We start from the raw sequence: 27985 nt of genomic DNA, 5'->3' as shown, positions 1-27985 counted from the left end.
GTGATGGTCCTTAGAACTGTCACTGTATCCACAGCACTAATTTTGTATGTGGTGATGGTCCTTAGAGCTGTAACTGTATCCACAGCACTAATTGTGTATGTAGTGATGGTCCTTAGAGCTGTAACTGTATCCACAGCACTAATTGTGTATGTAGTGATGGTCCTTAGAGCTGTAACTGTATCCACAGCACTAATTGTGTATGTAGTGATGGTCCTTAGAGCTGTAACTGTATCCACAGCACTAATTGTGTATGTAGTGATGGTCCTTAGAGCTGTAACTGTATCCACAGCACTAATTGTGTATGTAGTGATGGTCCTTAGAGCTGTAACTGTATCCACAGCACTAATTGTGTATGTAGTGATGGTCCTTAGAGCTGTAACTGTATCCACAGCACTAATTTTGTATGTGGTGATGGTCCTTAGAACTGTCACTGTATCCACAGCACTAATTTTGTATGTGGTGATGGTCCTTAGAACTGTAACTGTATCCACAGCACTAATTTTGTATGTGGTGATGGTCCTTAGAGCTGTAACTGTACCCACAGCACTAATTGTGTATGTAGTGATGGTCCTTAGAGCTGTAACTGTACCCACAGCACTAATTGTGTATGTAGTGATGGTCCTTAGAGCTGTAACTGTACCCACAGCACTAATTGTGTATGTAGTGATGGTCCTTAGAGCTGTAACTGTATCCACAGCACTAATTGTGTATGTAGTGATGGTCCTTAGAGCTGTAACTGTATCCACAGCACTAATTGTGTATGTAGTGATGGTCCTTAGAGCTGTAACTGTATCCACAGCACTAATTGTGTATGTAGTGATGGTCCTTAGAGCTGTAACTGTATCCACAGCACTAATTGTGTATGTAGTGATGGTCCTTAGAGCTGTAACTGTATCCACAGCACTAATTTTGTATGTAGTGATAGTCGTTAGAGCTGTAACTGTATCCACAGCACTAATTGTGTATGTAGTGATAGTCCTTAGAGCTGTAACTGTATCCACAGCACTAATTTTGTATGTAGTGATGGTCCTTAGAACTGTCACTGTATCCACAGCACTAATTTTTTATGTAGTGATAGTCCTTAGAGCTGTAACTGTATCCATAGAACTAATTTTGTATGTATTGATGGTCCTTAGAACTGTCACTGTATCCATAGAACTAATTTTGTATGTAGTGATGGTCCTTAGAGCTGTCACTGTATCCATAGAACTAATTTTGTATGTGGTGATGGTCCTTAGAACTGTCACTGTATCCACAGCATAATTTTGTATGTGGTGATGGTCCTTAGAACTGTCACTGTATCCACAGCATAATTTTGATTTTCTGTGTACAGCGATTGTTCTTGAAAGAGCTAGTTTGTATAAAAGAGACTTGTTTTATTCACAGCAAGCCAACGTTGCTGTTCTTGAAAGTGTTAGTTTGTATAAAAGAGACTTGTTTTATTCACAGCAAGCCAACATTGCTGTTCTTGATGAGTACACTAGCAGAGTGTTCAGGACACTTCTCACCCATCCTGATATACAAGCACTTGGTGAAGGCATCGGTAAGCCTCAAAGTTGTTCCTTCTGTAAATTCGATGTCATGTGTCTTTAAGGTTTTTTAATTTCACTTCTAAATTTGATGTAATTACAATAAAATTTGTTGCTACTATTTTGTTTTTAATACAGTGTGTTAAGACATGTAATTAGTTAAATTATACAAATGTGGATAATAATGTTATTAGTATTAAAGATGTATTTATATTATACAGCATATATTAAAACTTGTAATATTTTCATAGTTTTATTATTAATTTTAAATGTTTGTATCAGAGTGAATAAGAAAGGTTATGTGCTTGTATTGAACTTTTGAAATAGTTGGTTTATTTATTCAGTTGTACGTACACTTAGTTTATTTATTCAGTTGTACGTACACTTAGTTTATTTATTCAGTTGTACGTACACTTAGTTCATTTACATAGTTGTACGTACACTTAGTTCATTTACATAGTTGTACGTACACTTAGTTCATTTACATAGTTGTACGTACACTTAGTTCATTTACATAGTTAATGCATTAATTTAGTTCATTTACATAGTTGTAATGCATTAATTTTAGTTCATTTACATAGTTGTACGTACACTTAGTTCATTTACATAGTTGTACGTACACTTAGTTCATTTATACAGTTGTACGTACACTTAGTTCATTTATACAGTTGTACGTACACTTAGTTTATTTATTCAGTTGTACCTACACTTAGTTTATGTATTCAGTTGTACCTACACTTAGTTTATTTATACAGTTGTACATACACTTAGGTTACTTATACAGCTGTACGTACACTTAGTTTATTTATACAGCTGTACGAGACACTTAGTTTATTTATACAGTTGTACGTACACTTAGTTTTTTAAACAGTTGTACGTACACTTAGTTTATTTACATAGTTGTACATACGCTTAGTTCATTTACATAGTTGTACGTACACTTAGTTCATTTACATAGTTGTACGTACACTTAGTTCATTTACATAGTTGTACGTACACTTAGTTCATTTATACAGTTGTACGTACACTTAGTTCATTTATACAGTTGTACGTACACTTAGTTTATTTATACAGTTGTACGTACACTTAGTTTATTTATACAGTTGTACGTACACTTAGTTTATTTATTCAGTTGTACGTACACTTAGTTTATTTATTCAGTTGTACGTACACTTAGTTTATTTACAGAGTTGTACGTACACTTAGTTCATTTACATAGTTGTACGTACACTTAGTTCATTTACATAGTTGTACGTACACTTAGTTCATTTACATAGTTGTACGTACACTTAGTTCATTTACATGGTTGTATGCATTACTTAGTTCATTTACATAGTTGTACGTACACTTAGTTCACTTATACAGTTGTACGTACACTTAGTTCATTTATACAGTTGTACGTACACTTAGTTCATTTATACAGTTGTACGTACACTTAGTTTACTTATTCAGTTGTACGTTCACTTCGTTTATTTACATAGTTGTACTACACTTGGTTTATTTACATAGTTGTACGTACACTTAGTTCATTTATACAGTTGTACGTACACTTAGTTCATTTATACAGTTGTACGTACACTTAGTTTATTTATACAGTTGTACGTACACTTAGTTTATTTATTCAGTTGTACAGGCACTTTTGTACAAAGTTATTTAATTTTAGTAAACTTTTAAGTTTGAAACATTTATACAAGTTTTCTATGTGTACTTCTCTGCCAGTTTTTTTAGTGTTACAGGCATTAAACAAGTGAAAATTATATTCTTATAATAACTTGGATATTAATTTGTAACTGTGAATGGGAGTAAAAAAGTTTAATTTGTTTAAGAAGTAACTTAATTTTGCAAAGTGAATTGTGATCCTGTAAGCAGTGTTACTTAAGTTATATTAGGGTTTGTTTCAGATAAAACATTTTACATTTTTAGGTCAGTTATTAATAGAACAAGCCCAGTCTGTAATTCTCATGCAGTGTGCAGTAGAAAATGTTAGGGAAAAGTTGAACCACAGAATTTACCAGGTGCGTTACCATTTTACTGTGTAATATAATTTTAAGGCACTTGTTTTTTTCTTTCTTTGTGTAAACAGGTTTTGAGAGGTGATATAAGTGTTTCATTTCTCTTGCTTGGTATTTATGGTGATTTCTAAACCATGCACTGTTTTCAGTTTAACTACTCCAACAGTTGGAAGTGTACAGTGCTTTTCAGCATTCAAAGTAAAATTGCTAATGATTATTTTGTGTGTGTGTGACACTGTTGTATGTTCTTTAGGTTTAAATAATACATTTCTCAGACTTTCAAATAATTATTATTTTTACGAGTTTTTTTGAGAATTCTATTCACACGTTTACTTAGCCTGTTTAATGTGTAATTTTGTTTTTCATGTCATAAATATTTTCTAGTTTCATTTTGATACAAGTCACTGTATTCTAGTTGGTTTTAATTCCACAGGTATCTGTAGTTTCATTCTAATAGAAATCATAGTATTTTAAGATTGATTAAATCACACACTAAGAATATTAACAGCTGGATATTTCTGGAGTTCAGTGTTCACTAAGTCAGATTAATCTCAAGTAATGGTAATTATTTCTCCAAAGAGTAGAGAATGGAATATTTTTATAGTCCACTTAAAACTGCTTCACTCGTTTAGGTTTTCTTGAAATATTGGTATGATAATGTACACACATGTGACACTAAATAATGTGTTGTAATGCTTTATTCAGCTCAAAAGAAGTCTCAGTGTCAGCCATCCAATTTTGTCACTCATACAACCATGGGTACAAGAAAAAGTAAGATATGCACAGGTGAGTCAATGTAATAAAACTTTGGTTACACAAAGTATACTGTCTGACACACAGAGTAATGTCCCCTTGTGGTGTTACAATGTTGAAGCCTAGGGTTTGATTCCCCATGGTGGACATAGCAAATAATGCAATGTGGCTTTGCTCCTAAACAAACAAGTATGTGGTGCAAAGACATTTATCACCATGCTTTTTGTTTTATTAGTTTTATTTTATTTGTTCAGTCATGGGTCTAGTATGTCATATATGCTAGGGAGTTCAACTTGGAACCTGAGAGTTGAGATATCAAAATAATGCACCAAAGTGTCATTGGTCAATCCTATTATCTGTTAGTAAAGAGTAGCTCCAGAATTGGAAGAGGGTATTGCCAAATGCCCTCAATCTTGTTGGGAGTTACATATTAGGGATAACAGGAGATATTTAATTAATTAATTTGAATGACAGTTTACAGTTTGATACCATACTTACTGGCATAAAATAGTAGTTTAGTAAAAGTTTGAATCTAAGTCAACAAACATAATGACATAGCCTTTAGTCCTTAAACCAGTTGCAAAAGGGTTAAAAGATCTATAGTAGAATAAAATAGCAACAAATATATAGCAACTGAAAGATAAAAGAAGGCCAAGTCCACAGAAAGTGTATGTAGTTGTAACTCCCAATCTATTCACCATTTGTAATGATTAAGAAAAAAAACAACAGATAATAGTGAAGTTGTAACATGGAGTTCTTTGTTGAAACAAAACCAAAGTTCTAAAGTCCTGGTAGTTCACAAGAAAAGTTTCAGGAAATCATTAAACATAGTGAAATAAGAACAGAGATTAGATAAATAAGAAATTGAAATATTCTGTTGTGTCCACTACCATTTGTGTAGCTTTAAAAAAAATAACTCAGACTAATTTTAAATCGATCAGTCCATGCAGTTGATGCCGTAGTGTTGGTAGGCTTATTTGCAGAAGGGTTTGGACTGCATAATTTACACTGAAGTATTAATTGATGTGTGTGTATTCAAGATGACAGAAACATTTAGTAACACAGCTAGTGGGAAAGCTGTATTTAGTATTATATATTTTAGTCGTTTGTAAGTTCATAAACACTTGTAAAATCATTTTGTGACTTAGACATCAGTATGAAGGTTTCACTGAAAATATTCCAAGGTTTACTGGTTGGAAATAAATGCTTCATAAAGTTAGTATGAAGTACCTTAAGTTTATCAGATTATTTTCATTTAATTGCATTAATTGAAGACTTTAATTTGTAGTTATGATAGAAATGTTTAGAACAAAACAGATTTTTTTATAAAATTTTAGTGAAATAACAAAATACTTTCTAACCAACAGAGTATGTATGTGTTGTTAAAATATACATACATTTAACTTTATATCTTATGTTAGTGGTGTTTAATTGTAAATAAACGAATGACAATAAATGATATGTCCTTAAGATCTTTTTATCCGTGTTTGTTTCTCAACTGTTAGGAAAGGTTTGCTAAAGATCATGAGTGGAATGCACATGAGGAAGCTTTGATCTTATGTCGTAACCATAACCTCAAACAGGCCACGTATTTTCTCCAAAGGGACCTGATATTCATGCAAGAGGTAGCTTAAGTCATGTATTTTGACTGTATTACTGTGAGCTATTACATAAGAATTTATCTAAGGTTTTGAAAGAAAATTGTTTGAAGTACTGTGACTCAGTATAGTGGTTATAGGACACAGGCAAGTATTTGTTTTTAATATACATTTTACTTTCAGAAGAACAGAAAATACAATTTTTTAGTCCATCACCAAAATAATGAGAGAGTAGAGTTTGCTATAAATACAGATTGTCTTAAAATTTATGACTTTACCTTAAACTATATAAATTTATTTAGTTAAAATACATATACATTTATATATTGGGAAAACATTTCTAGTACCATACATCAGCATCAAGTGTTTTATTTTTTTATACAGGAGATATACTAGTGGTTTATAAATATGCAGTGTAAAGATGACTTGTGGAATTGCTTCTGTATGAAACAGTAAGTCAAGAAAGTATAGATAAATTATCTGTGGTTGTTGAATACAAAAGGAAATATTCAGTAGGCTGGGTCACGTCATCTTCCAAATGTTTACCATAATTCATAAGATGTTAACATCAGTAGTTTCCTTTTCTTCCTGCAGAGAGAACCTGTTCTGAAACAAGAATTGAGCCGAGTGAGAAATCCGACCCGAGTGTACCACTGGCGAACACAGATATGGTGTCCACAAGAGTGGCGAGTCAGGCGTGTATTTCAAGGAGTAGCTGAAGTTGTGCAGACAGCTATTAGTAGGACATCGTCATCTCTGGCTCATCCTCGTTCAGATCCAAATCAGGTAAAAGAAATTTTTAAGTCATGAGCAGTGTGTTTTTACTGCAGTAACTTTGTGACATGTTAATTTACTGAGTAATGATCAGTGTATTTTTACTGCAGTGACTTTGTGACATGTTAATTTACTGAGTAATGAGCAGTGTGTTTTTACTGCAGTAACTTTGTGACATGTTAATTTACTGAGTAATGATCAGTGTATTTTTACTGCAGTGATTTTGTGACATGTTAATTTACTGAGTAATGATCAGTGTATTTTTACTGCAGTGATTTTGTGACATGTTAATTTACTGAGTAATGATCAGTGTATTTTTACTGCAGTGACTTTGTGACATGTTAATTTACTGAGTAATGATCAGTGTATTTTTACTGCAGTGACTTTGTGACATGTTAATTTACTGAGTAATGATCAGTGTGTTTTTATTGCAGTGACTTTGTGACAAATGTTAAAATTTACTGACTTGAGTAATGAGCAGTGTATTTTTACTGCAGTGACTTTGACAAATATTAATTTACTGATTTGAGTAATGATCAGTATATTTTTACTGCAGTGACTTTGTGACAAATGTTAATTTACTGACTTAAGTAATGAGCAGTGTATTTTTACTGCAGTGACTTTGACAAATATTAATTTACTGATTTGAGTAATGATCAGTATATTTTTACTGCAGTGACTTTGTGACAAATGTTAATATACTGACTTGAGTAATGAGCAGTGTATTTTTACTGCAGTGACTTTGTGACATGTTAATTTACTGACTTGAGTAATGAGCAGTGTATTTTTACTGCAGTGACTTTGTGACAAATGTTAAAATTTACTGACTTGAGTAATGAGCAGTGTATTTTTACTGCAGTGACTTTGTGACAAATGTTAAATTTTGTTTGTAATTGTATCATACAGTCAAAAATTCAGTTTTTAGATAATGTGTGTTAATAAGACATCTGACAGAAAGAAAAGTCTTGGAAATCTTTGTTGACAAAGTATCTTGTGTTTCTGTATGCACACCACAAAGATGTTAATTTTAACTCGTAATATAGACTCTGTCAATTTTTCCTGACCATCAGACCTCTTGAAACTTAGTCATTTTAGATTTAATACTTCCACATTTCAATATAGTGTGCATATTACAAAATATTCCAGTCTTTCAATTAATATTATAAGTTTTTCATATACAAAAAATCATACTGTTTAGTGAAGTATTTTTAATAAAATAAAGATGTGTCCATAATTATATTGAGTATTTGTTTTAAATAGTCCATGTGCAAAGAAAGTTTGTTAAAATTAAAAATACTTTTCCTTATCTCAAAAATCACAAACTTCCTTTGTATATTTCCCAAGACCTCCTAAACTCATTTCAAACATCTTTTTAAAATAAAAGTAGGTAGTTTATCTGTTATATTCTTTAACCTCTCTCAAAGTAAAATATGTTAATTTAACCAATCTCTGAACCACCAAAAAGAAAAATCAAAATATAACTAAACTACCCTTATTTTAACATTCTAGAATGATTTCAAATTGTAACATTAAACTACACTGATTTATCCTAAGTAGCTCTAAGTTTGTAACATCTATTTATAATCACATTTTGTTGTTTTATTATCCTTTGGACCATTACTATTCTCACCGCTTTCAATCACTAGGGGCATGTGCAGCTCATGTTATGCTAACAAATTACATTACCTGCTAGCTGCTCGTGAAACATTTTTATTATAATATTATTATTTATTTTACTTGATCTAACCTTAATCAACCTGAAAACATCTCTATTTTTACATTTGTTACTTTAAGTAATAAATAAACAAGTTATAACAAACCATCTTTCTTCTTGTTCTCAGTTCTTGATTTAAACCTACATATGGTACACTAACAGTAGTAGTACATTAAATAAGTTTTATTTAATTAAATAATGCACCAAACAATATAAACTAATAACATGCAAAAAGTAGAAAAATGACCATACCTATACAAAAAGTTTGACCTTCTAACTAAACAACAAATTCATCCAAGCTTGATATTAACTTTCTCATGGGAACAGTATTGGTACTCTAGGTTAAGACTTTGACTTTCTATTGGTCATATGTAATATATAATTAAATACAAGTGGGAACTGTTAGTTATAAAAGAAAGGATGTGACAGGTGGGTGTAACAGGATGGGTCTGGTTTTCTGTTCAATAGATCTGTAACCAAACAAATTTAAAAACTGTAACAAGAGTGATTTATCTGAGTAATGAGAGTAATTTATGTTTAAAATTGTACTTTTTCAAGTAGTGGATATAATAGGGATGATGACATTGTAAGAGTCAGTCAGTGTGTCATGTGTGTCACACCAGTGGAAATTCAGGATAAAATAGGGATGATGACATTGTAAGAGTCAGTCAGTGTGTCATGTGTATCACATCAGTGGAAATTCAGGATAAAACAGGGATGATGACATTGTGAGAGTCAGTCAGTGTGTCATGTGTGTCACACCAGTGGAAATTCAGGGTAAAACAGGGATGATGACATTGTGAGAGTCAGTCAGTCAGTGTGTCATGTGTGGATAAAATAGGGATGATAACACAGTCAGTGTGTCAGTGGAAATTCAGGGTAAAACAGGGATGATGACATTGTCAGTCAGAGTCAGTCAGTGTGTCATGTGTCATGCGTGTCACATCAGTGGAAATTCAGGATAAAACAGGGATGATGACATTGTAAGAGTCAGTCAGTGTGTCACACCAGTGAAAATTCAGGATAAAATAGGGATGATGACATTGTGAGAGCCAGTCAGTGTGTCATGTGTGTCACACCAGTGGAAATTCAGGATAAAACAGGGATGATGACATTGTGAGAGTCAGTCAGTGTGTCATGTGTGTCACACCAGTGGAAATTTAGGATAAAATAGGGATGATGATATTGTAAGAGTCAGTCAGTGTGTCATGTGTCACATCAGTGGAAATTCAGGATAAAATATGGATGGTGACATTGTAAGAGTCAGTCAGTGTGTCACACCAGTGAAAATTCAGGATAAAATAGGGATGATGACATTGTGAGAGCCAGTCAGTGTGTCGTGTGTCACATCAGTGGAAATTCAGGATTTCGTAAAATATTTCTTTCTAGAATTAATAACTCACAACTTGTGTATCATTATCATGTGGATTAATAGTTAAGAATTTAAGCCATTCTAACTGGTACAAGAGTTTTGAATGTAAGACACTAAAACTTTGTGTCATGTGCAGCAAAGGATACTTGTGGCTGTAAGGTTAAATGAAATCTAAGATTACTTAAAACAAGGAAATCATTTAAGTTTTTGAAACATAACAGTTTTAAACCTAAATTTAAGGAAAACTTGGGGTCTACGTTTAACATTTGTTCCTTGTCAGGATTTATCTACAGAAACATGTTTGTCACGTTAACCTACTAAAACAATTAAATTTTGTAATATTATTACACCTGTCTGTATTAATTAGTGTTATCACTATAATTAGTTTTAATCCTGTGTATATTAATTAGTGTTATCACTATAATAATTAGTTTTAATCCTGTGTATATTAATTAGTGTTATCACTATAATAATTAGTTTTAATCCTGTCTATATTAATTAGTGTTATCACTATAATAATTAGTTTTAATCCTGTCTGTATTAATTAGTGTTATCACTATAATAATTAGTTTTAATCCTGTCTGTATTAATTAGTGTTATCACTATAATTAGTTTTAATCCTGCCTATATTAATTAGTGTTATCGCAATAATAATGTTTTAATCCTGCCTATAATAATTAGTTTTAATCCTGCTTATATTAATTAGTGTTATCACTATAATAATTAGTTTTAATTCTGCCTACATTAATTAGTGTTATCACTATAATAATTAGTTTTAATCCTGTCTATATTAATTAGTGTTATCACTATAATAATTAGTTTTAATCCTGCCTATATTAATTAGTGTTATCACTATAATAATTAGTTTTAATTCTGCCTACATTAGTGTTATCACTATAATAATTAGTTTTAATCCTGCCTACATTAATTAGTTATCACTATAGTAATTAGTTTTAATCCTGCCTATATTAATTAGTGTTATCACTATAATATTTATTTTAATCCTGTCTATATTAATTAGTGTTATCACTATAATAATTATTTTAATCCTGTCTATATTAATTAGTGTTATCACTATAATAATTATTTTAATCCTGTCTTTATTAATTAGTGTTATCGCTATAATAATTAGTTTTAATCCTGTCTGTATTAATTAGTGTTATCACTATAATTAGTTTTAATCCTGCCTATATTAATTAGTGTTATCGCAATAATAATTAGTTTTAATTCTGCCTACATTAATTAGTGTTGTCACTATAATAATTAGTTTTAATCCTGCCTATATTAATTAGTGTTGTCATTATAATAATTGGTTTTAATCCTGTCTATATTAGTGTTATCACTATAATAATTAGTTTTAATTCTGCCTATATTAATGAGTGTTATCATTATAATAATTATTTTAATCCTGTTTATATTAATTAGTGTTATCACTATAATAATTATTTTAATCCTGTCTATATTAATTAGTGTTATCACTATAATAATTTTTTTAATCCTGTCTATATTAATTAGTGTTATCACTATAATAATTTTTTTAATCCTGTCTATATTAATTAGTGTTATCATTATAATAATTATTTTAATCCTGTCTATATTAATTAGTGTTATCACCATAATAATTAGTTTTTAATTCTGCCTACATTAATTAGTGTTATCACTATAATAATTAGTTTTAATCCTGCCTATGTTAATTAGTGTTGTCATTATAATAATTAGTTTTAATCCTGGCTATATTAATTAGTGTTGTCATTAAAATAATTAGTTTTAATCCTGTCTATATCAATTAGTGTTATCACTATAACAATTAGTTTTAATCCTGCCTATATTAATTAGTGTTATCACTATAATAATTAGTTTTAATCCTGTCTACATTAATTAGTGTTATCCCTATAATAATTAGTTTTAATCCTGCCTATATTAATGTTATTATAATAATTGGTTTTAATCCTGTCTATATTAATTAGTGTTATTACTATAATAATTAGTTTTAATCCTGTCTATATTAATTAGTGTTATCACTATAATAATTAGTTTTAATCCTGCCTGTGTTAATTAGTGTTATCATTATAATAATTAATTTTAATCCTGTCTATATTATTTAGTGTTGTTATAATAATTAGTTTTAATCCTGTCTATATTAATTAGTGTTGTTATAATAATTAGTTTTAATCCTGTCTATATTAATTAGTGTTATTACTATAATAATTAGTTTTAATCCTGTCTATATTAATTAGTGTTATTACTATAATAATTAGTTTTAATCCTGTTTATATTAATTAGTGTTGTCATTATAATACTTAGATTTGATGTACTGTTTTCACTCAATTCCAATAGTTTAAAATGTTTAAAATACATCAAGAGTTTTTTGTTGGTTATTTTATTTACAAAATTCAACACAGATTTTGTTTTCTAAATTTAAAATCTTTGTTTTCATCTGTGTTGATTCATTTTCTAAAGTTAATCTGTATTATCTGTTTTCTCAAGTTAATCTTTGTTTTGTCTGTGTTGATTCATTTTCTAAAGTTAATCTTTGTTTTGTCTGTGTTGATTCGTTTTCTAAAGTTAATCTGTATGATCTGTTTTCTCAAGTTAATCTTTGTTTTCATCTGTGTTGATCTGTTTTCTAAAGTTAATCTTTGTTTTCATCTGTGCTGATCTGTTTTCTAAAGTTAATCTTTGTTTTCATCTGTGCTGATCTGTTTTCTAAAGTTAAACTTTGTTTTCATCTGTGTTCATCTGTTTTCTAAAGTTAATCTTTGTTTTCGTCTGTGTTGATCTGTATTGAAATCTTTGTTTCATGTAGAAAGGATAAGATTTAGCCCTTCAGTGGGGCTTTGGATTTCTTAGCTGGTGACATTGGTTTGAGCTCATACAATATCCCAGAATACATCTCCACATTCTTTAAACTGCAAATGAATTGTAAGAATGATAGTCAGATCCTTAATGTGGGTGGTGGAGTGCAAGTGACTGACTGCCTTCCCTCTGGTTTTTAATTCAAAATTTGGAAACCTGTCACTTGTAAATTTTCAGTAAAAAATGATTTGTTTTTTATTGTATTTTCAAGTATTATAATAATCACATCATGGTTTGTTAGAAATAACAAAGAACAGTATTCTTATCTTTCCTATTTATTCTTATGTGAACAGCCAGTTTACCTCGTGGAGAAACAGCGTACACGAACCACAACAACCAGGTGGCCCTTTTGGCGATGGATGAACTATTTTTTCCGCACGTGGTCCTGGACTTGGAATGCCATGTTCCTTTTTGGAGTATGCTCTGTGTACTAATTTTGTCCATTTGGAATTTTGTTTTATTATGAATGAATGTTACATTGTATCTGCTTTTATTGTTATTATTCATAACAAGGATTACATAGTTTAGTGGAATGTAAGCTTCTCACAGTTGCTAAAAGCATTCTCAATAGAATCATTGCAACTTGGGTATGTCTATACATACCATAAACTTCATTTTGATTTGAGGTTTTAACCCTATTACAACAGACATATATGACTGAGTAAAAGATATTTTAATCTGTCTACATCCTAGTTAAAGTGGTTCTAGCTTCTTGTTTTTTTAAATATTATCCACCCAGAGTTCTGGTAGTATGAACTAAGGATTCTAAAATAAAGTTTGCAACAAACTACAAAACTGAGTTTTTTAATAGTTTCTTATTATGCTTCTTTCACTTTTCAATGTGTATTTTTATGTTAATTGCTGTAGCTTTCAAAAAGATGTAATATTTCTTCTGTGACAAGACAGCACATAAGTATAGTTAATTAATGTATAGAATAAGTAATGCAAGTTATTGTTATTGAACATCATTGCTATTTATGAAGCACCATACATTGTTGTTAGTTATTAAAAACAATATAATTACTAAATATATACTTATTACGGCCAGGAATGTTGCTAAAGAGGAATAACATTACCTATTGTTATGAAGGTATTGTTATGTTATTACCTATTGTTATGAAGGTGTTGTTATGTTATTACCTATTGTTATGAAGGTATTGTTATGTTATTATTGTTATGAAGATAAAGATTAAACCATTTTAAAAAGTCCTGAAAAAATATTTTAAGTTTTTGTTATTATTTATTTAAGATCTATGGCTGTTTTAGTTTTAAAAAAAACAACAACATTAAAAGCAAGGTGTTAACAACTGTCAAATAAGTTAAATTTGCTAAATTTACAAATTTGAACTGATGAATTTTATCTGTATTTCATAAATAATGATCCTGCAATACATTCTGAATTTTTATAATATTCATGTAGAATGTATTAATTTATGAATGTGACCTTTAAGGTAATTTATTAATGTTGTTTTGTTTTCAGGTTGTTGTACCTTGGTGTAGTCCAGTTAGTCTGAGAGCACTCTGTTCCATTAAACCATTTATGCCAGATCTAGAGTTGAACCAGTGTGATGTATGTATCAGAAGCCACTTGCTATTATTTTTCACATTTATTTAAGTGGACTTTATATGTAGTGATTTTCTCAGACTTTGCAGTGTTCTTCTCAGGATCCTGATTTAACAACAACAACAACAACAGTACAAGTATTACATGTGAACCCTCACACATGCATGCACACTACAACAGTTTCTGATTAGTTCTGTGGTTTAGCTCAGCTGTTCAAGACCTATGATAGAGACAAAACACTAACAGCTTATCACTTGTCAAGTTGTATGAATGACAAACACTCCAGTTTTGTAAGTTAACTTTATAATGATTACTGACAATGACAGTGATGGATATTATGCATCAGTTGGTGTGTTATAATGCTTAATCAACTTTTATCATATGTTTGAAGGTGACATTCAAGTTTCGTTCCAACTTCTTTGATACTTGGTTGTGTTTCCTCAAATTCTTCAAGTTTGGGGTTTCAAAATTCTGGAACTATAGGTACTTTACATCAAAATTCTGGATCTATAGGTACTTTACATCAAAATTCTGGAACTATAGGTACTTTACATCAAAATTCTGGATCTATAGGTACTTTACATCAAAATTCTGGAACTATAGGTACTTTACATCAAAATTCTGGAACTATAGGTACTTTACATCAAAATTCTGGAACTATAGGTACTTTACATCAAAATTCTGGATCTATAGGTACTTTACATCAAAATTCTGGATCTATAGGTACTTTACATCAAAATTCTGGATCTATAGGTACTTTACATCAAAATTCTGGATCTATAGGTACTTTACATCAAAATTCTGGAACTATAGGTACTTTACATCAAAATTCTGGAACTTTGGGTACTTTACATCAAAATTCTGGAACTATAGGTACTTTAACATCAAAATTCTGGAACTATGGGTACTTTACATCAAAATTCTGGAACTATGGGTACTTTACATCAAAATTCTGGAACTATGGGTACTTTACATCAAAATTCTGGAACTATAGGTACTTTACATCAAAATTCTGGAACTATAGGTACTTTACATCAAAATTCTGGAACTATAGGTACTTCACATCAATATTCTGGAACTATAGGTACTTTACATCAAAATTCTGGATCTATAGGTACTTTACAGCTTTCTTTGAGTTACTTGACTGGTGATGGTTCTGTTAAAACATGAGGATGTTAACTTAACCCATACTTATTTCAAATTTAAGGACACTTTGTGGAACCTTTTATAAAATTTGTTGAAGTGTTAATGGTTCCAGATTTTTTTTAACATCTTTTAGATCATGCAGTTAAAGGTTCATTTTCACATAATAATATAGGTTCTATTGTTAATGGTTGGCCACCAAATTATGAAATAGGTTCACCTGTTAATTGTTCACCTTTAAATAGTGATATAGCCCCTACAGTTCATACATTGCCTTTAAGTAATGAATATAACTCTTACAATTTATGATTGGCCTCTAATGATATAGCTCATACACTTTGTAATCCACCTTTAAGTAGTGATATGGCTCCTAGAATTCATGGTTGACCTATAATAATAATTTTAAAACAAAAATGTTAATATGGATGGCTACAAATTGTTAAATCTCAGTTGATTTGAAAAGTGTTAAAAAAAAGAAAATGAAAAGAGAATTTAACACCATCAAAAAATTTGTGAACCATTCATCTGTCATTAGAACATACGAGTGTACATAAACAACTTAGTTACAATCATTCATCTGTGCTTAGAACATACGAGTGTACATAAACAACTCATTTACAACCATTCATCTGTCCTTAGAACATACGAGTGTACATAAACAACTCAGTTACAACCATTCATCTGTCCTTAGAACATACGAGTGTACATAAACAACTCATTTACAACCATTCATCTGTCCTTAGAACATACGAGTGTACGTACATAAACAACTCATTTACAACCATTCATCTGTGCTTAGAACATACGAGTGTACATAAACAACTCAGTTACAACCATTCATCTGTGCTTAGAACATACGAGTGTACATAAACAACTAAGTTACAATCATTCATCTGTGCTTAGAACATACGAGTGTACATAAACAACTTAGTTACAACCATCCATCTGTCCTTAGAACATACGAGTGTACGTACATAAACAACTCATTTACAACCATTCATCTGTGCTTAGAACATACGAGTGTACATAAACAACTCAGTTACAACCATTCATCTGTGCTTAGAACATACGAGTGTACATAAACAACTAAGTTACAATCATTCAGCTGTGCTTAGAACATACGAGTGTACATAAACAACTTAGTTACAATCATTCATCTGTCCTTAGAACATACGAGTGTACATAAACAACTAAGTTACAATCATTCATCTGTGCTTAGAACATACGAGTGTACATAAACAACTTAGTTACAACCATTCATCTGTGCTTAGAACATACGAGTGTACGTAAACAACTCAGTTACAACCATTCATCTGTGCTTAGAACATACGAGTGTACGTAAACAACTCAGTTACAACCATTCATCTGTGCTTAGAACATACGAGTGTGCGTAAACAACTCAGTTACAACCATTCATCTGTCCTTGGAACATACGAGTGTACATAAGCAACTCAGTTACAACCATTCATCTGTCCTTAGAACATACGAGTGTACATAAACAACTCGGTTACAACCATTCATCTGTCCTTAGAACATACGAGTGTACATAAACAACTCAGTTACAACCATTCATCTGTGCTTAGAACATACGAGTGTACATAAACAACTCATTTACAACCATTCATCTGTCCTTAGAACATACGAGTGTACATAAACAACTCAGTTACAACCATTCATCTGTCCTTAGAACATACGAGTGTACATAAACAACTCGGTTACAACCATTCATCTGTCCTTAGAACATACGAGTGTACATAAACAACTCAGTTACAACCATTCATCTGTGCTTAGAACATACGAGTGTGCGTAAACAACTCATTTACAACCATTCATCTGTCCTTAGAACATACGAGTGTGCGTAAACAACTCAGTTACAATCATTCATCTGTCCTTGGAACATACGAGTGTACATAAGCAACTCAGTTACAACCATTCATCTGTCCTTAGAACATACGAGTGTACATAAACAACTCGGTTACAACCATTCATCTGTCCTTAGAACATACGAGTGTACATAAACAACTCAGTTACAACCATTCATCTGTGCTTAGAACATACGAGTGTACATAAACAACTCATTTACAACCATTCATCTGTGCTTAGAACATACGAGTGTACATAAACAACTCATTTACAACCATTCATCTGTCCTTAGAACATACGAGTGTAAGTACATAAACAACTCATTTACAACCATTCATCTGTGCTTAGAACATACGAGTGTACATAAACAACTAAGTTACAATCATTCATCTGTGCTTAGAACATACGAGTGTACATAAACAACTTAGTTACAACCATTCATCTGTGCTTAGAACATATGAGTGTACGTAAACAACTCAGTTACAACCATTCATCTGTGCTTAGAACATACGAGTGTACGTAAACAACTCAGTTACAACCATTCATCTGTGCTTAGAACATACGAGTGTACGTAAACAACTCAGTTACAACCATTCATCTGTGCTTAGAACATATGAGTGTACGTAAACAACTCAGTTACAACCATTCATCTGTGCTTAGAACATATGAGTGTACGTAAACAACTCAGTTACAACCATTCATCTGTGCTTAGAACATACGAGTGTACGTAAACAACTCAGTTACAACCATTCATCTGTGCTTAGAACATACGAGTGTACGTAAACAACTCAGTTACAACCATTCATCTGTGCTTAGAACATACGAGTGTACGTAAACAACTCAGTTACAACCATTCATCTGTGCTTAGAACATACGAGTGTACGTAAACAACTCAGTTACAACCATTCATCTGTGCTTAGAACATACGAGTGTACGTAAACAACTCAGTTACAACCATTCATCTGTGCTTAGAACATACGAGTGTACATAAACAACTCATTTACAACCATTCATCTGTGCTTAGAACATACGAGTGTACGTAAACAACTCATTTACAACCATTCATCTGTCCTTAGAACATACGAGTGTACGTACATAAACAACTAAGTTACAATCATTCATCTGTGCTTAGAACATACGAGTGTACATAAACAACTCATTTACAACCATTCATCTGTCCTTAGAACATACGAGTGTACGTACATAAACAACTCATTTACAACCATTCATCTGTGCTTAGAACATACGAGTGTACATAAACAACTAAGTTACAATCATTCATCTGTGCTTAGAACATACGAGTGTACATAAACAACTTAGTTACAACCATTCATCTGTGCTTAGAACATATGAGTGTACGTAAACAACTCAGTTACAACCATTCATATGTGCTTAGAACATACGAGTGTACGTAAACAACTCAGTTACAACCATTCATCTGTGCTTAGAACATATGAGTGTACGTAAACAACTCAGTTACAACCATTCATCTGTGCTTAGAACATATGAGTGTACGTAAACAACTCAGTTACAACCATTCATCTGTGCTTAGAACATACGAGTGTAATGTAAACAACTCAGTTACAACCATTCATCTGTGCTTAGAACATACGAGTGTACGTAAACAACTCAGTTACAACCATTCATCTGTGCTTAGAACATACGAGTGTACGTAAACAACTCAGTTACAACCATTCATCTGTGCTTAGAACATACGAGTGTACGTAAACAACTCAGTTACAACCATTCATCTGTGCTTAGAACATACGAGTGTACGTAAACAACTCAGTTACAACCATTCATCTGTCCTCAGAACATACGAGTGTACATAAACAACTCGGTTACAACCATTCATCTGTCCTTAGAACATACGAGTGTACATAAGCAACTTGGTTACAACCATTCATCTGTGCTTAGAACATACGAGTGTGCGTAAACAACTCAGTTACAACCATTCATCTGTGCTTAGAACATACGAGTGTACGTAAACAACTCAGTTACAACCATTCATCTGTCCTTAGAACATACGAGTGTACATAAACAACTTAGTTACAATCATTATTGACACATTTTAACAATGTGCTGGTTGGTCTCTGTCTCTAGTGACACCTAATTAATTATATTTGTTGAAAGTGTACATAAACAACTTAGTTACAACCATTATTAACACATTTTAACAACATGCTGGTTGGTCTCTGTCTCTAGTGGTACTTACCTAATTAATTATATTTGTTGAAAGATAAAATAATTATTTTTTTACCTGAAGAATTGGTGGATATATTTTAAAAGAGCATGGCTGTTTCATTATTTATTTTAGTATTTTGAAAAAGACGTTTCTTGTGATATATCTATTAAAGCCAAGTCAAACATGAATAAGAAAGACTGTTTGAAGCAAGCTGGAAATATTTAGTTATGGAATACTGAGATCCTACTCCAAATGTTACCCATGTCAACAGTACTAACAGATTGGATATTGGTAGCAGTTGTAAACTAGCACCTCATTAGTTTACCTACCAACAATCCAGCCAGCAGTCATTGTTTAACATGAAGAACAAGTTAATAGAAATTACTGTATTAATAGTATTGTGATAATTATCTTTGAGGTGGTTTGACTTAACCACAGGAGGAGCCAGAAGGTGTTTTATAATAATTTTGTATGATTGATCCATTTTATTTTGTTTGTAAAGAAAACTTATAAAGCATATGTTGAAACTACCTTCATTATATATTTGGTAAAGTAGAAGCTACATCTAGACCCTATGTGAATTTCACATACTTGCATACACAAAACTGTTTCGTGGTTTTAAGACCTTAATAAATTAGCTGTAATTGACAGAACTTTATTTGAAAGCATACTTGTAAATAGTAATAGTGTAGTAATGGGCATAGAACTATATATAATATATATAAATGCTATCATACAGTAAAATAAAAGAAAACATCTAACTTTGTACTTTAACATGGACCAACTTGAAATTAAGTGAAACCAGCATATAGTATAAGTAAACAATACATATAATGTAGTTTATAGATGTAGAACTAATGCATGTGAATTAATAGACAAATTCTCAAAAGGAATGTGAATAGAACACCATTTAAATAAGACACCAACAGTTTTGAGGATGTTTTTTGTAGAAGTAGCCCTTGAAATGTTGAAATATTAATTTCCTGTACAGTTATTGAAAGTGTTTGAGAAAACAGATTATGCTTTATCAACTTTATTACTTTGCATTATTATATAAGGAAATTAACAGTTTAATGTACACCTCTGTCTTAATCTACTTATTTTAATGAAAAACAAATGTAACTAGTGCTCCAAAATGTAGAAATTTTAGGCTGAGATTAATGTGGCAGTAGTTTTAAGTTTTTAATATTTAAAACTCAAGCTGTCTTATTACAACCCTGGTTTGGGTATTGTGAAATGTCACAATAATTGATTTATATTATTTCTTGGCTTAGGGTGTTCTATATCCCAGAAAGTCTTCACTGACTCAAACGTTATGTTCAAGGCTCGTGATCCTCTGGAGACATATATCAAAATCGAGAACAGAGTTTGAGTCCAGGCCAGACACAGGTAGAACACTACAACTTTCATTTCTCTTTCTCATGAAGAAACACATAAATGAACATGTTATAATTCATGTACAAGTTTTATAATTTTGTGAAATAACATAATGAATGGCTGCAAACATATAAATCCTTATCTATTTTTTGTAAGGTTTTATTGGTAAAGGATTTGGTCGTCATGTCAACAGGATGTGGAACTATGTGATGAAAGGAGGCCTTGGAACCTTGTTGATAGTGTTAATCTTCCCATGCATGTGCCTGCTGGTTTCAGGCATGTCATTGCTCATTGCTGTCAGTGCTCCAATTTGGTAAGTTTTGAAGTTTTTAATGTTGTAATACATCTTTACGATCATTGACTTGTAACATATGAATACATTTTAAAAATCACAAACCTAAACTTGTAACATTTTTACTACTCAGTGATTGCATCAGAAGTTTTTAGAACATGCTGTTTGTTACGAGCTTAAGATTTTAAAAATGTTATTTTTATTCAAACGACTGACTAAGATTTCCCACCACAGATGCTGACTGGCTGAAGTTGAAGTGTTAGGTTGAACACATTTCTTTATTTTCAGTAAACATTTATCCTTAAAATTAAATTGAAATTTACTTCACATTAATTATTTGTAATTTCTAATCAGTGTTGCTATATAAGTAAGATCTCAAAGGATAAAACCAAACTCTTGACAAGCTAACTAAAGTTTGTAATGTCTTAAATCAGTATACGATGAAAACCTTTAGAAATTAGAATCCATCATTAATCGGCTGCCTTAGTTGTTATCAGTGTTTTTGCTATAAATCCAGTATATATCTTATAAGACTTGGGCAGAAAGATCTAGGTTTGTTTTAAATCCATATACAAAGTTGATAATCTGGTTTATTAAAAGAGTCTGTCTGTGTGTGTGACTCTCAAATTTCAAGAGGAAAGAACAAAGTAACCTGAAATTTTGCATGCATGCTGAGGAGATCCTGAGGGTGTGTACCTGGGTATTATTTTTCAGGTGTGATTTAAACATTTGTCCAACTTTTGATGTAACTGCTTTAAACTTCTAATTGTCACTTATTGAATGTACAATATATGGAGGTTAACTTATCACTATTTGCTTTTAGAAAAAGTTGAACTAAAGTAAGTTTAGGAAATGGCAACAGGCAAATCAGTTATAGAATTTGGGTAACTGTAGAAATAATTAACATAATGGAGACACTTGACTGGCACATTGAGACCTCTGTGAATCATGAAGGTACCTTATAATTTTGCAGATGAGCATGGGCATTTTAGGTTACAACAAAATAATTTCCAAAAATCTAGATATAATAACTGAAAGTGTTGTAAGTGCTGTAACCAATAATGTTAAAGAAGTTAGCTTGAAAGAAAAGTGAAATATAACAAAACTTCCAAAACACAGTTATTTGTTTTCAAACTTGCATGCAAAATGAGTGTACATTTTAATGTACTTGTAGAAGTGCATAATAAATTGGAAAATATTTTATACAATAGAGCTTTGTTTTACTGTTATTTGTAACTTTCATGCAAGAAACATTGTAAATTTTGTATGAAACAAAATTTCAAATGAACTGATTTAAAAAATAAATAAACTCAGTTAACAGTAACCTTTGGTAAATAAATGGTTTGATCTGTATATTAAAATAATCTTGTTATTTTAGGATGCCTCTTTCTACGTTGGTGTTCCACTTTGCCATGGTCCTGTTTTATGACTTTGATTCACCAGGTAAGGTAATAGTAACTAATTCTGTGTATTTGGTTCAGTGCAGTGGATTGTCGTGATGTATAAGTTACTAGAAGTCATGTAAGTTTAAATCTAGAAAACACTTACTAATTTGGAATTTTCTTGTATCTCTTAATGCAAAATGCCAACCATTACGATTTGAGCATAATCATAACAACTATATGTTCATACAGACAAATATTACTACTTGTTGCAATTCCCAAATTATTACATATCATATAGGCCTATACAATAATGTAATAAATTGTTCCCCCAGGCCTTGAAAGGGGTGAAAAGAAAATTTCTAGTGAGATACAAATAAATTTTGATAATAAATAAAAGACATAGTCCAAATGGCTACTTGCGATAATAATGTTTGTGCTTGAAATAATAAAAAATATTTGTATCTGTGACGTCTACCAATAGTTTGAGTGTGGTGCTTCCCCATACTGGGTATGTGGGGGAATCCATAGTTACGTCATCAGTGCTTGTCAGCCAATCAGCACTTGCATAGATGGGTATTTCTCGCTTTCTAAGCGGCATAGAAACACCAATGCAATCGTTCACAAGATGAAAAAAAAAAAGGCCTCGTTCACCAGATTGTCTTGTTTCTGGCAAATCTAAAAGGCCTAAAACTGTGAATCAAAAATTTAGGAAAGAGTATAGTGCAAAATATCTGGTCATTGCATCCAAAGTCAGTGACAGTCGTGTTTTGTACAGTTTGTCACATCGATTTTTCTGTGATGCATGATGGGATAAACGATTGTTCCAGACATACATCTCACCAACAAAAGGCTGAGGCAAAGACAAAAACGATGCAAAAAATGACATTTATGAGTAAGAATTCAAAATATGAAACCGTAAATGTAGAAGTGATGTTCACGCAATTAGTCATTGCTCATAATTTACCTCTAGCTGTAGCCGATAATATTCAGAAAAATGTTCCCAGACTCTGATATAGCAAAAAAATATGGCTGTGCTAGAACCAAAACTACAGCCATTGTACAAATGTTGGGCTGTGAAGATGACAAAATGATTTTAAGCATACTTATTAAGAGTGTTTACAGTTTAGCCACAGATGGATCCACAGACATGAATGACTCAAAACTGTATCCAGTGGTTGTAGGATATTTATATGGGCTCTGTCTACAATCATTCACTCAGTCATTTGAAATAGTTGGCATCTCTGTTAATGTACCACTTTAATCTTGGTTTTCTTATTTATAAACATCTAAATATTCTTTACTGTTTGTAATAAGACACGAACAGTCTGAAAGAACTAGAAAGTGTTTATGTTTCTTAAGCTTTGATAAAATACATTTAAATCTGTAAGTCTGTTAGAAATACTAAAATCCAGAAGTGTGTAAGTCTGTTAGAAATACTACAATCCAGAAGTATGTAAGTCTGTTAGAAATACTACAATCCAGAAGTATGTAAGTCTGTTAGAAATACTACAATCCAGAAGTATGCAAGTCTGTTAGAAATACTACAATCCAGAAGTATGCAAGTCTGTTAGAAATACTACAATCCAGAAGTATGTAAGTCTGTTACAAATACTACAATCCAGAAGTATGCAAGTCTGTTAGAAATACTACAATCCAGAAGTATGTAAGTCTGTTACAAATACTACAATCCAGAAGTATGTAAGTCTGTTAGAAATACTACAATCCAGAAGTATGTAAGTCTTTTAGAAATACTACAATCTAGAAGTATGTAAGTCTGTTAGAAATACTTGTAATTTACACAGTAAGGAGGTATCAGTAAATCACACAGTTAAATATCTCTTGTAGTTTACACAGTAAAGATGTATCAGTAAATCACAAAGTTAAATATCACTTGTAGTTTACACAGTAATGAAGTGTCAGTAAATGACACAGTTAAATATCACTTGTAGTTTACACAGTAATGAAGTGTCAGTAAATCACAAAGTTAAATATCACTTGTAGTTTACACAGTAATGAGGTATCAGTAAATCACAGTTAAATATCACTTGTAGTTTACACAGTAATGAAGTGTCAGTAAATCACAAAGTTAAATATCACTTGTAGTTTACACAGTAATGAGGTATTAGTAAATCACACAGTTAAATATCACTTGTAGTTTACACAGTAATGAGGTATCAGTAAATCACAAAGTTAAATATCACTTGTAGTTTACACAGTAATGAAGTGTCAGTAAATCACACAGTTAAATATCACTTGTAGTTTACACAGTAATGAGGTATCAGTAAATCACAGTTAAATATCACTTGTAGTTTACACAGTAATGAGGTATCAGTAAATCACAGTTAAATATCACTTGTAGTTTACACAGTAATGAAGTATCAGTAAGTCACAGTTAAATATCACTTGTAGTTTACACAGTAATGACGTATTAGTAAATCACAGTTAAATATCACTTGTAGTTTACACAGTAATGAGGTATCTGTAAATCACACAGTTAAATATCACTTCTAGTTTACACAGTAATGAGGTATCCGTAAATCACACAGTTAAATATCACTTGTAGTTTACACAGTAATGAGGTATCAGTAAATCACAAAGTTAAATATCACTTGTAGTTTACACAGTAATGAGGTATCAGTAAATCACAAAGTTAAATATCACTTGTAGTTTACACAGTAATGAGGTATCAGTAAATCACAGTTAAATATCACTTGTAGTTTACACAGTAATAAAGTATCAGTAAATCACAGTTAAATATCACTTGTAGTTTACACAGTAAAAAAGTATCAGTAAGTCACAGTTAAATATCACTTGTAGTTTACACAGTAATGAGGTATCAGTAAATCACAGTTAAATATCACTTGTAGTTTACACAGTAATGAGGTATCAGTAAATCACAGTTAAATATCACTTGTAGTTTACACAGTAATGAAGTGTCAGTAAATCACAAAGTTAAATATCACTTGTAGTTTACACAGTAATGAGGTATCAGTAAATCACAGTTAAATATCACTTGTAGTTTACACAGTAATGAAGTGTCAGTAAATCACAAAGTTAAATATCACTTGTAGTTTACACAGTAATGAGGTATCAGTAAATCACAAAGTTAAATATCACTTGTAGTTTACACAGTAATGAGGTATCAGTAAATCACAAAGTTAAATATCACTTGTAGTTTACACAGTAATGAGGTATCAGTAAATCACAAAGTTAAATATCACTTGTAGTTTACACAGTAATGAGGTATCAGTAAATCACAGTTAAATATCACTTGTAGTTTACACAGTAATGAGGTATCAGTAAATCACAAAGTTAAATATCACTTGTAGTTTACACAGTAATGAGGTATCAGTAAATCACAAAGTTAAATATCACTTGTAGTTTACACAGTAATGAGGTATCAGTAAATCACAAAGTTAAATATCACTTGTAGTTTACACAGTAATGAGGTATCAGTAAATCACAGTTAAATATCACTTGTAGTTTACACAGTAATGAGGTATCAGTAAATCACACAGTTAAATATCACTTGTAGTTTACACAGTAATGAGGTATCAGTAAATCACAGTTAAATATCACTTGTAGTTTACACAGTAATGAGGTATCAGTAAATCACACAGTTAAATATCACTTGTAGTTTACACAGTAATAAAGTATCAGTAAATCACAGTTAAATATCACTTGTAGTTTACACAGTAATAAAGTATCAGTAAGTCACAGTTAAATATCACTTGTAGTTTACACAGTAATAAGGTATCAATAAATCACAGTTTAATATCACTTGTAGTTTACACAGTAATAAAGTATCAGTAAATCACAAAGTTAAATATCACTTGTAGTTTACACAGTAATGAGGTATCAGTAAAGCACAGTTAAATATCACTTGTAGTTTACACAGTAATGAGGTATCAGTAAATCACAGTTAAATATCACTTGTAGTTTACACAGTAATGAGGTATCAGTAAATCACAGTTAAATATCACTTGTAGTTTACACAGTAATGAGGTATCAGTAAATCACACAGTTAAATATCACTTGTAGTTTACACAGTAATGAGGTATCAGTAAATCACAAAGTTAAATATCACTTGTAGTTTACACAGTAATGAGGTATCAGTAAATCACAGTTAAATATCACTTGTAGTTTACACAGTAATGAGGTATCAGTAAATCACAAAGTTAAATATCACTTGTAGTTTACACAGTAATGAGGTATCAGTAAATCACAAAGTTAAATATCACTTGTAGTTTACACAGTAATGAGGTATCAGTAAATCACAGTTAAATATCACTTGTAGTTTACACAGTAATGAGGTATCAGTAAATCACAAAGTTAAATATCACTTGTAGTTTACACAGTAATGAGGTATCAGTAAATCACAGTTAAATATCACTTGTAGTTTACACAGTAATGAGGTATCAGTAAATCACAGTTAAATATCACTTGTAGTTTACACAGTAATGAGGTATCAGTAAATCACACAGTTAAATATCACTTGTAGTTTACACAGTAATGAGGTATCAGTAAATCACAAAGTTAAATATCACTTGTAGTTTACACAGTAATGAGGTATCAGTAAATCACAAAGTTAAATATCACTTGTAGTTTACACAGTAATGAGGTATCAGTAAATCACACAGTTAAATATCACTTGTAGTTTACACAGTAATAAAGTATCAGTAAATCACAGTTAAATATCACTTGTAGTTTACACAGTAATGAGGTATCAGTAAATCACAGTTAAATATCACTTGTAGTTTACACAGTAATGAGGTATCAGTAAATCACAGTTAAATATCACTTGTAGTTTACACAGTAATGAGGTATCAGTAAATCACAAAGTTAAATATCACTTGTAGTTTACACAGTAATGAGGTATCAGTAAATCACAGTTAAATATCACTTGTAGTTTACACAGTAATGAGGTATCAGTAAATCACACAGTTAAATATCACTTGTAGTTTACACAGTAATGAGGTATCAGTAAATCACAGTTAAATATCACTTGTAGTTTACACAGTAATGAGGTATCAGTAAATCACACAGTTAAATATCACTTGTAGTTTACACAGTAATGAGGTATCAGTAAATCACAGTTAAATATCACTTGTAGTTTACACAGTAATAAAGTATCAGTAAGTCACAGTTAAATATCACTTGTAGTTTACACAGTAATAAGGTATCAATAAATCACAGTTTAATATCACTTGTAGTTTACACAGTAATAAAGTATCAGTAAATCACAAAGTTAAATATCACTTGTAGTTTACACAGTAATGAGGTATCAGTAAAGCACAGTTAAATATCACTTGTAGTTTACACAGTAATGAGGTATCAGTAAATCACAGTTAAATATCACTTGTAGTTTACACAGTAATGAGGTATCAGTAAATCACAGTTAAATATCACTTGTAGTTTACACAGTAATGAGGTATCAGTAAATCACAGTTAAATATCACTTGTAGTTTACACAGTAATGAGGTATCAGTAAATCACAAAGTTAAATATCACTTGTAGTTTACACAGTAATGAGGTATCAGTAAATCACAGTTAAATATCACTTGTAGT

The 27985-nt window shown here is 31.2% G+C and overlaps 1 protein-coding gene across 4 annotated transcripts in view; it reads left to right on the top strand.

Moving 5' to 3' along the window:
• The window catches only part of LOC143224723 (uncharacterized), a 171753-nt gene that overhangs the window by 46516 nt on the left and 97252 nt on the right, over positions 1-27985 (top strand). For 3 of the 4 annotated variants that reach the window (XM_076452964.1, XM_076452965.1, XM_076452968.1), the window contains exons 14-23: positions 1450-1543; positions 3453-3544; positions 4247-4327; positions 5800-5919; positions 6487-6678; positions 12902-13024; positions 14089-14178; positions 20638-20752; positions 20897-21053; positions 22411-22475. In XM_076452964.1, coding sequence (XP_076309079.1) covers positions 1450-1543; positions 3453-3544; positions 4247-4327; positions 5800-5919; positions 6487-6678; positions 12902-13024; positions 14089-14178; positions 20638-20752; positions 20897-21053; positions 22411-22475 — 1129 coding nt within the window. The remainder of the gene's footprint in view (positions 1-1449; positions 1544-3452; positions 3545-4246; positions 4328-5799; positions 5920-6486; positions 6679-12901; positions 13025-14088; positions 14179-20637; positions 20753-20896; positions 21054-22410; positions 22476-27985) is intronic. The other variant, XM_076452967.1, reaches the window with a different exon arrangement.

Source organism: Tachypleus tridentatus, chromosome 9 (assembly GCF_004210375.1).
Source record: "Tachypleus tridentatus isolate NWPU-2018 chromosome 9, ASM421037v1, whole genome shotgun sequence".
Taxonomy (NCBI): Eukaryota; Metazoa; Arthropoda; class Merostomata; order Xiphosura; family Limulidae; genus Tachypleus; species Tachypleus tridentatus.
The sequence above is the reverse complement of the archived record's forward strand: the minus strand, read 5'-3'. Positions and strand labels throughout refer to the sequence as shown.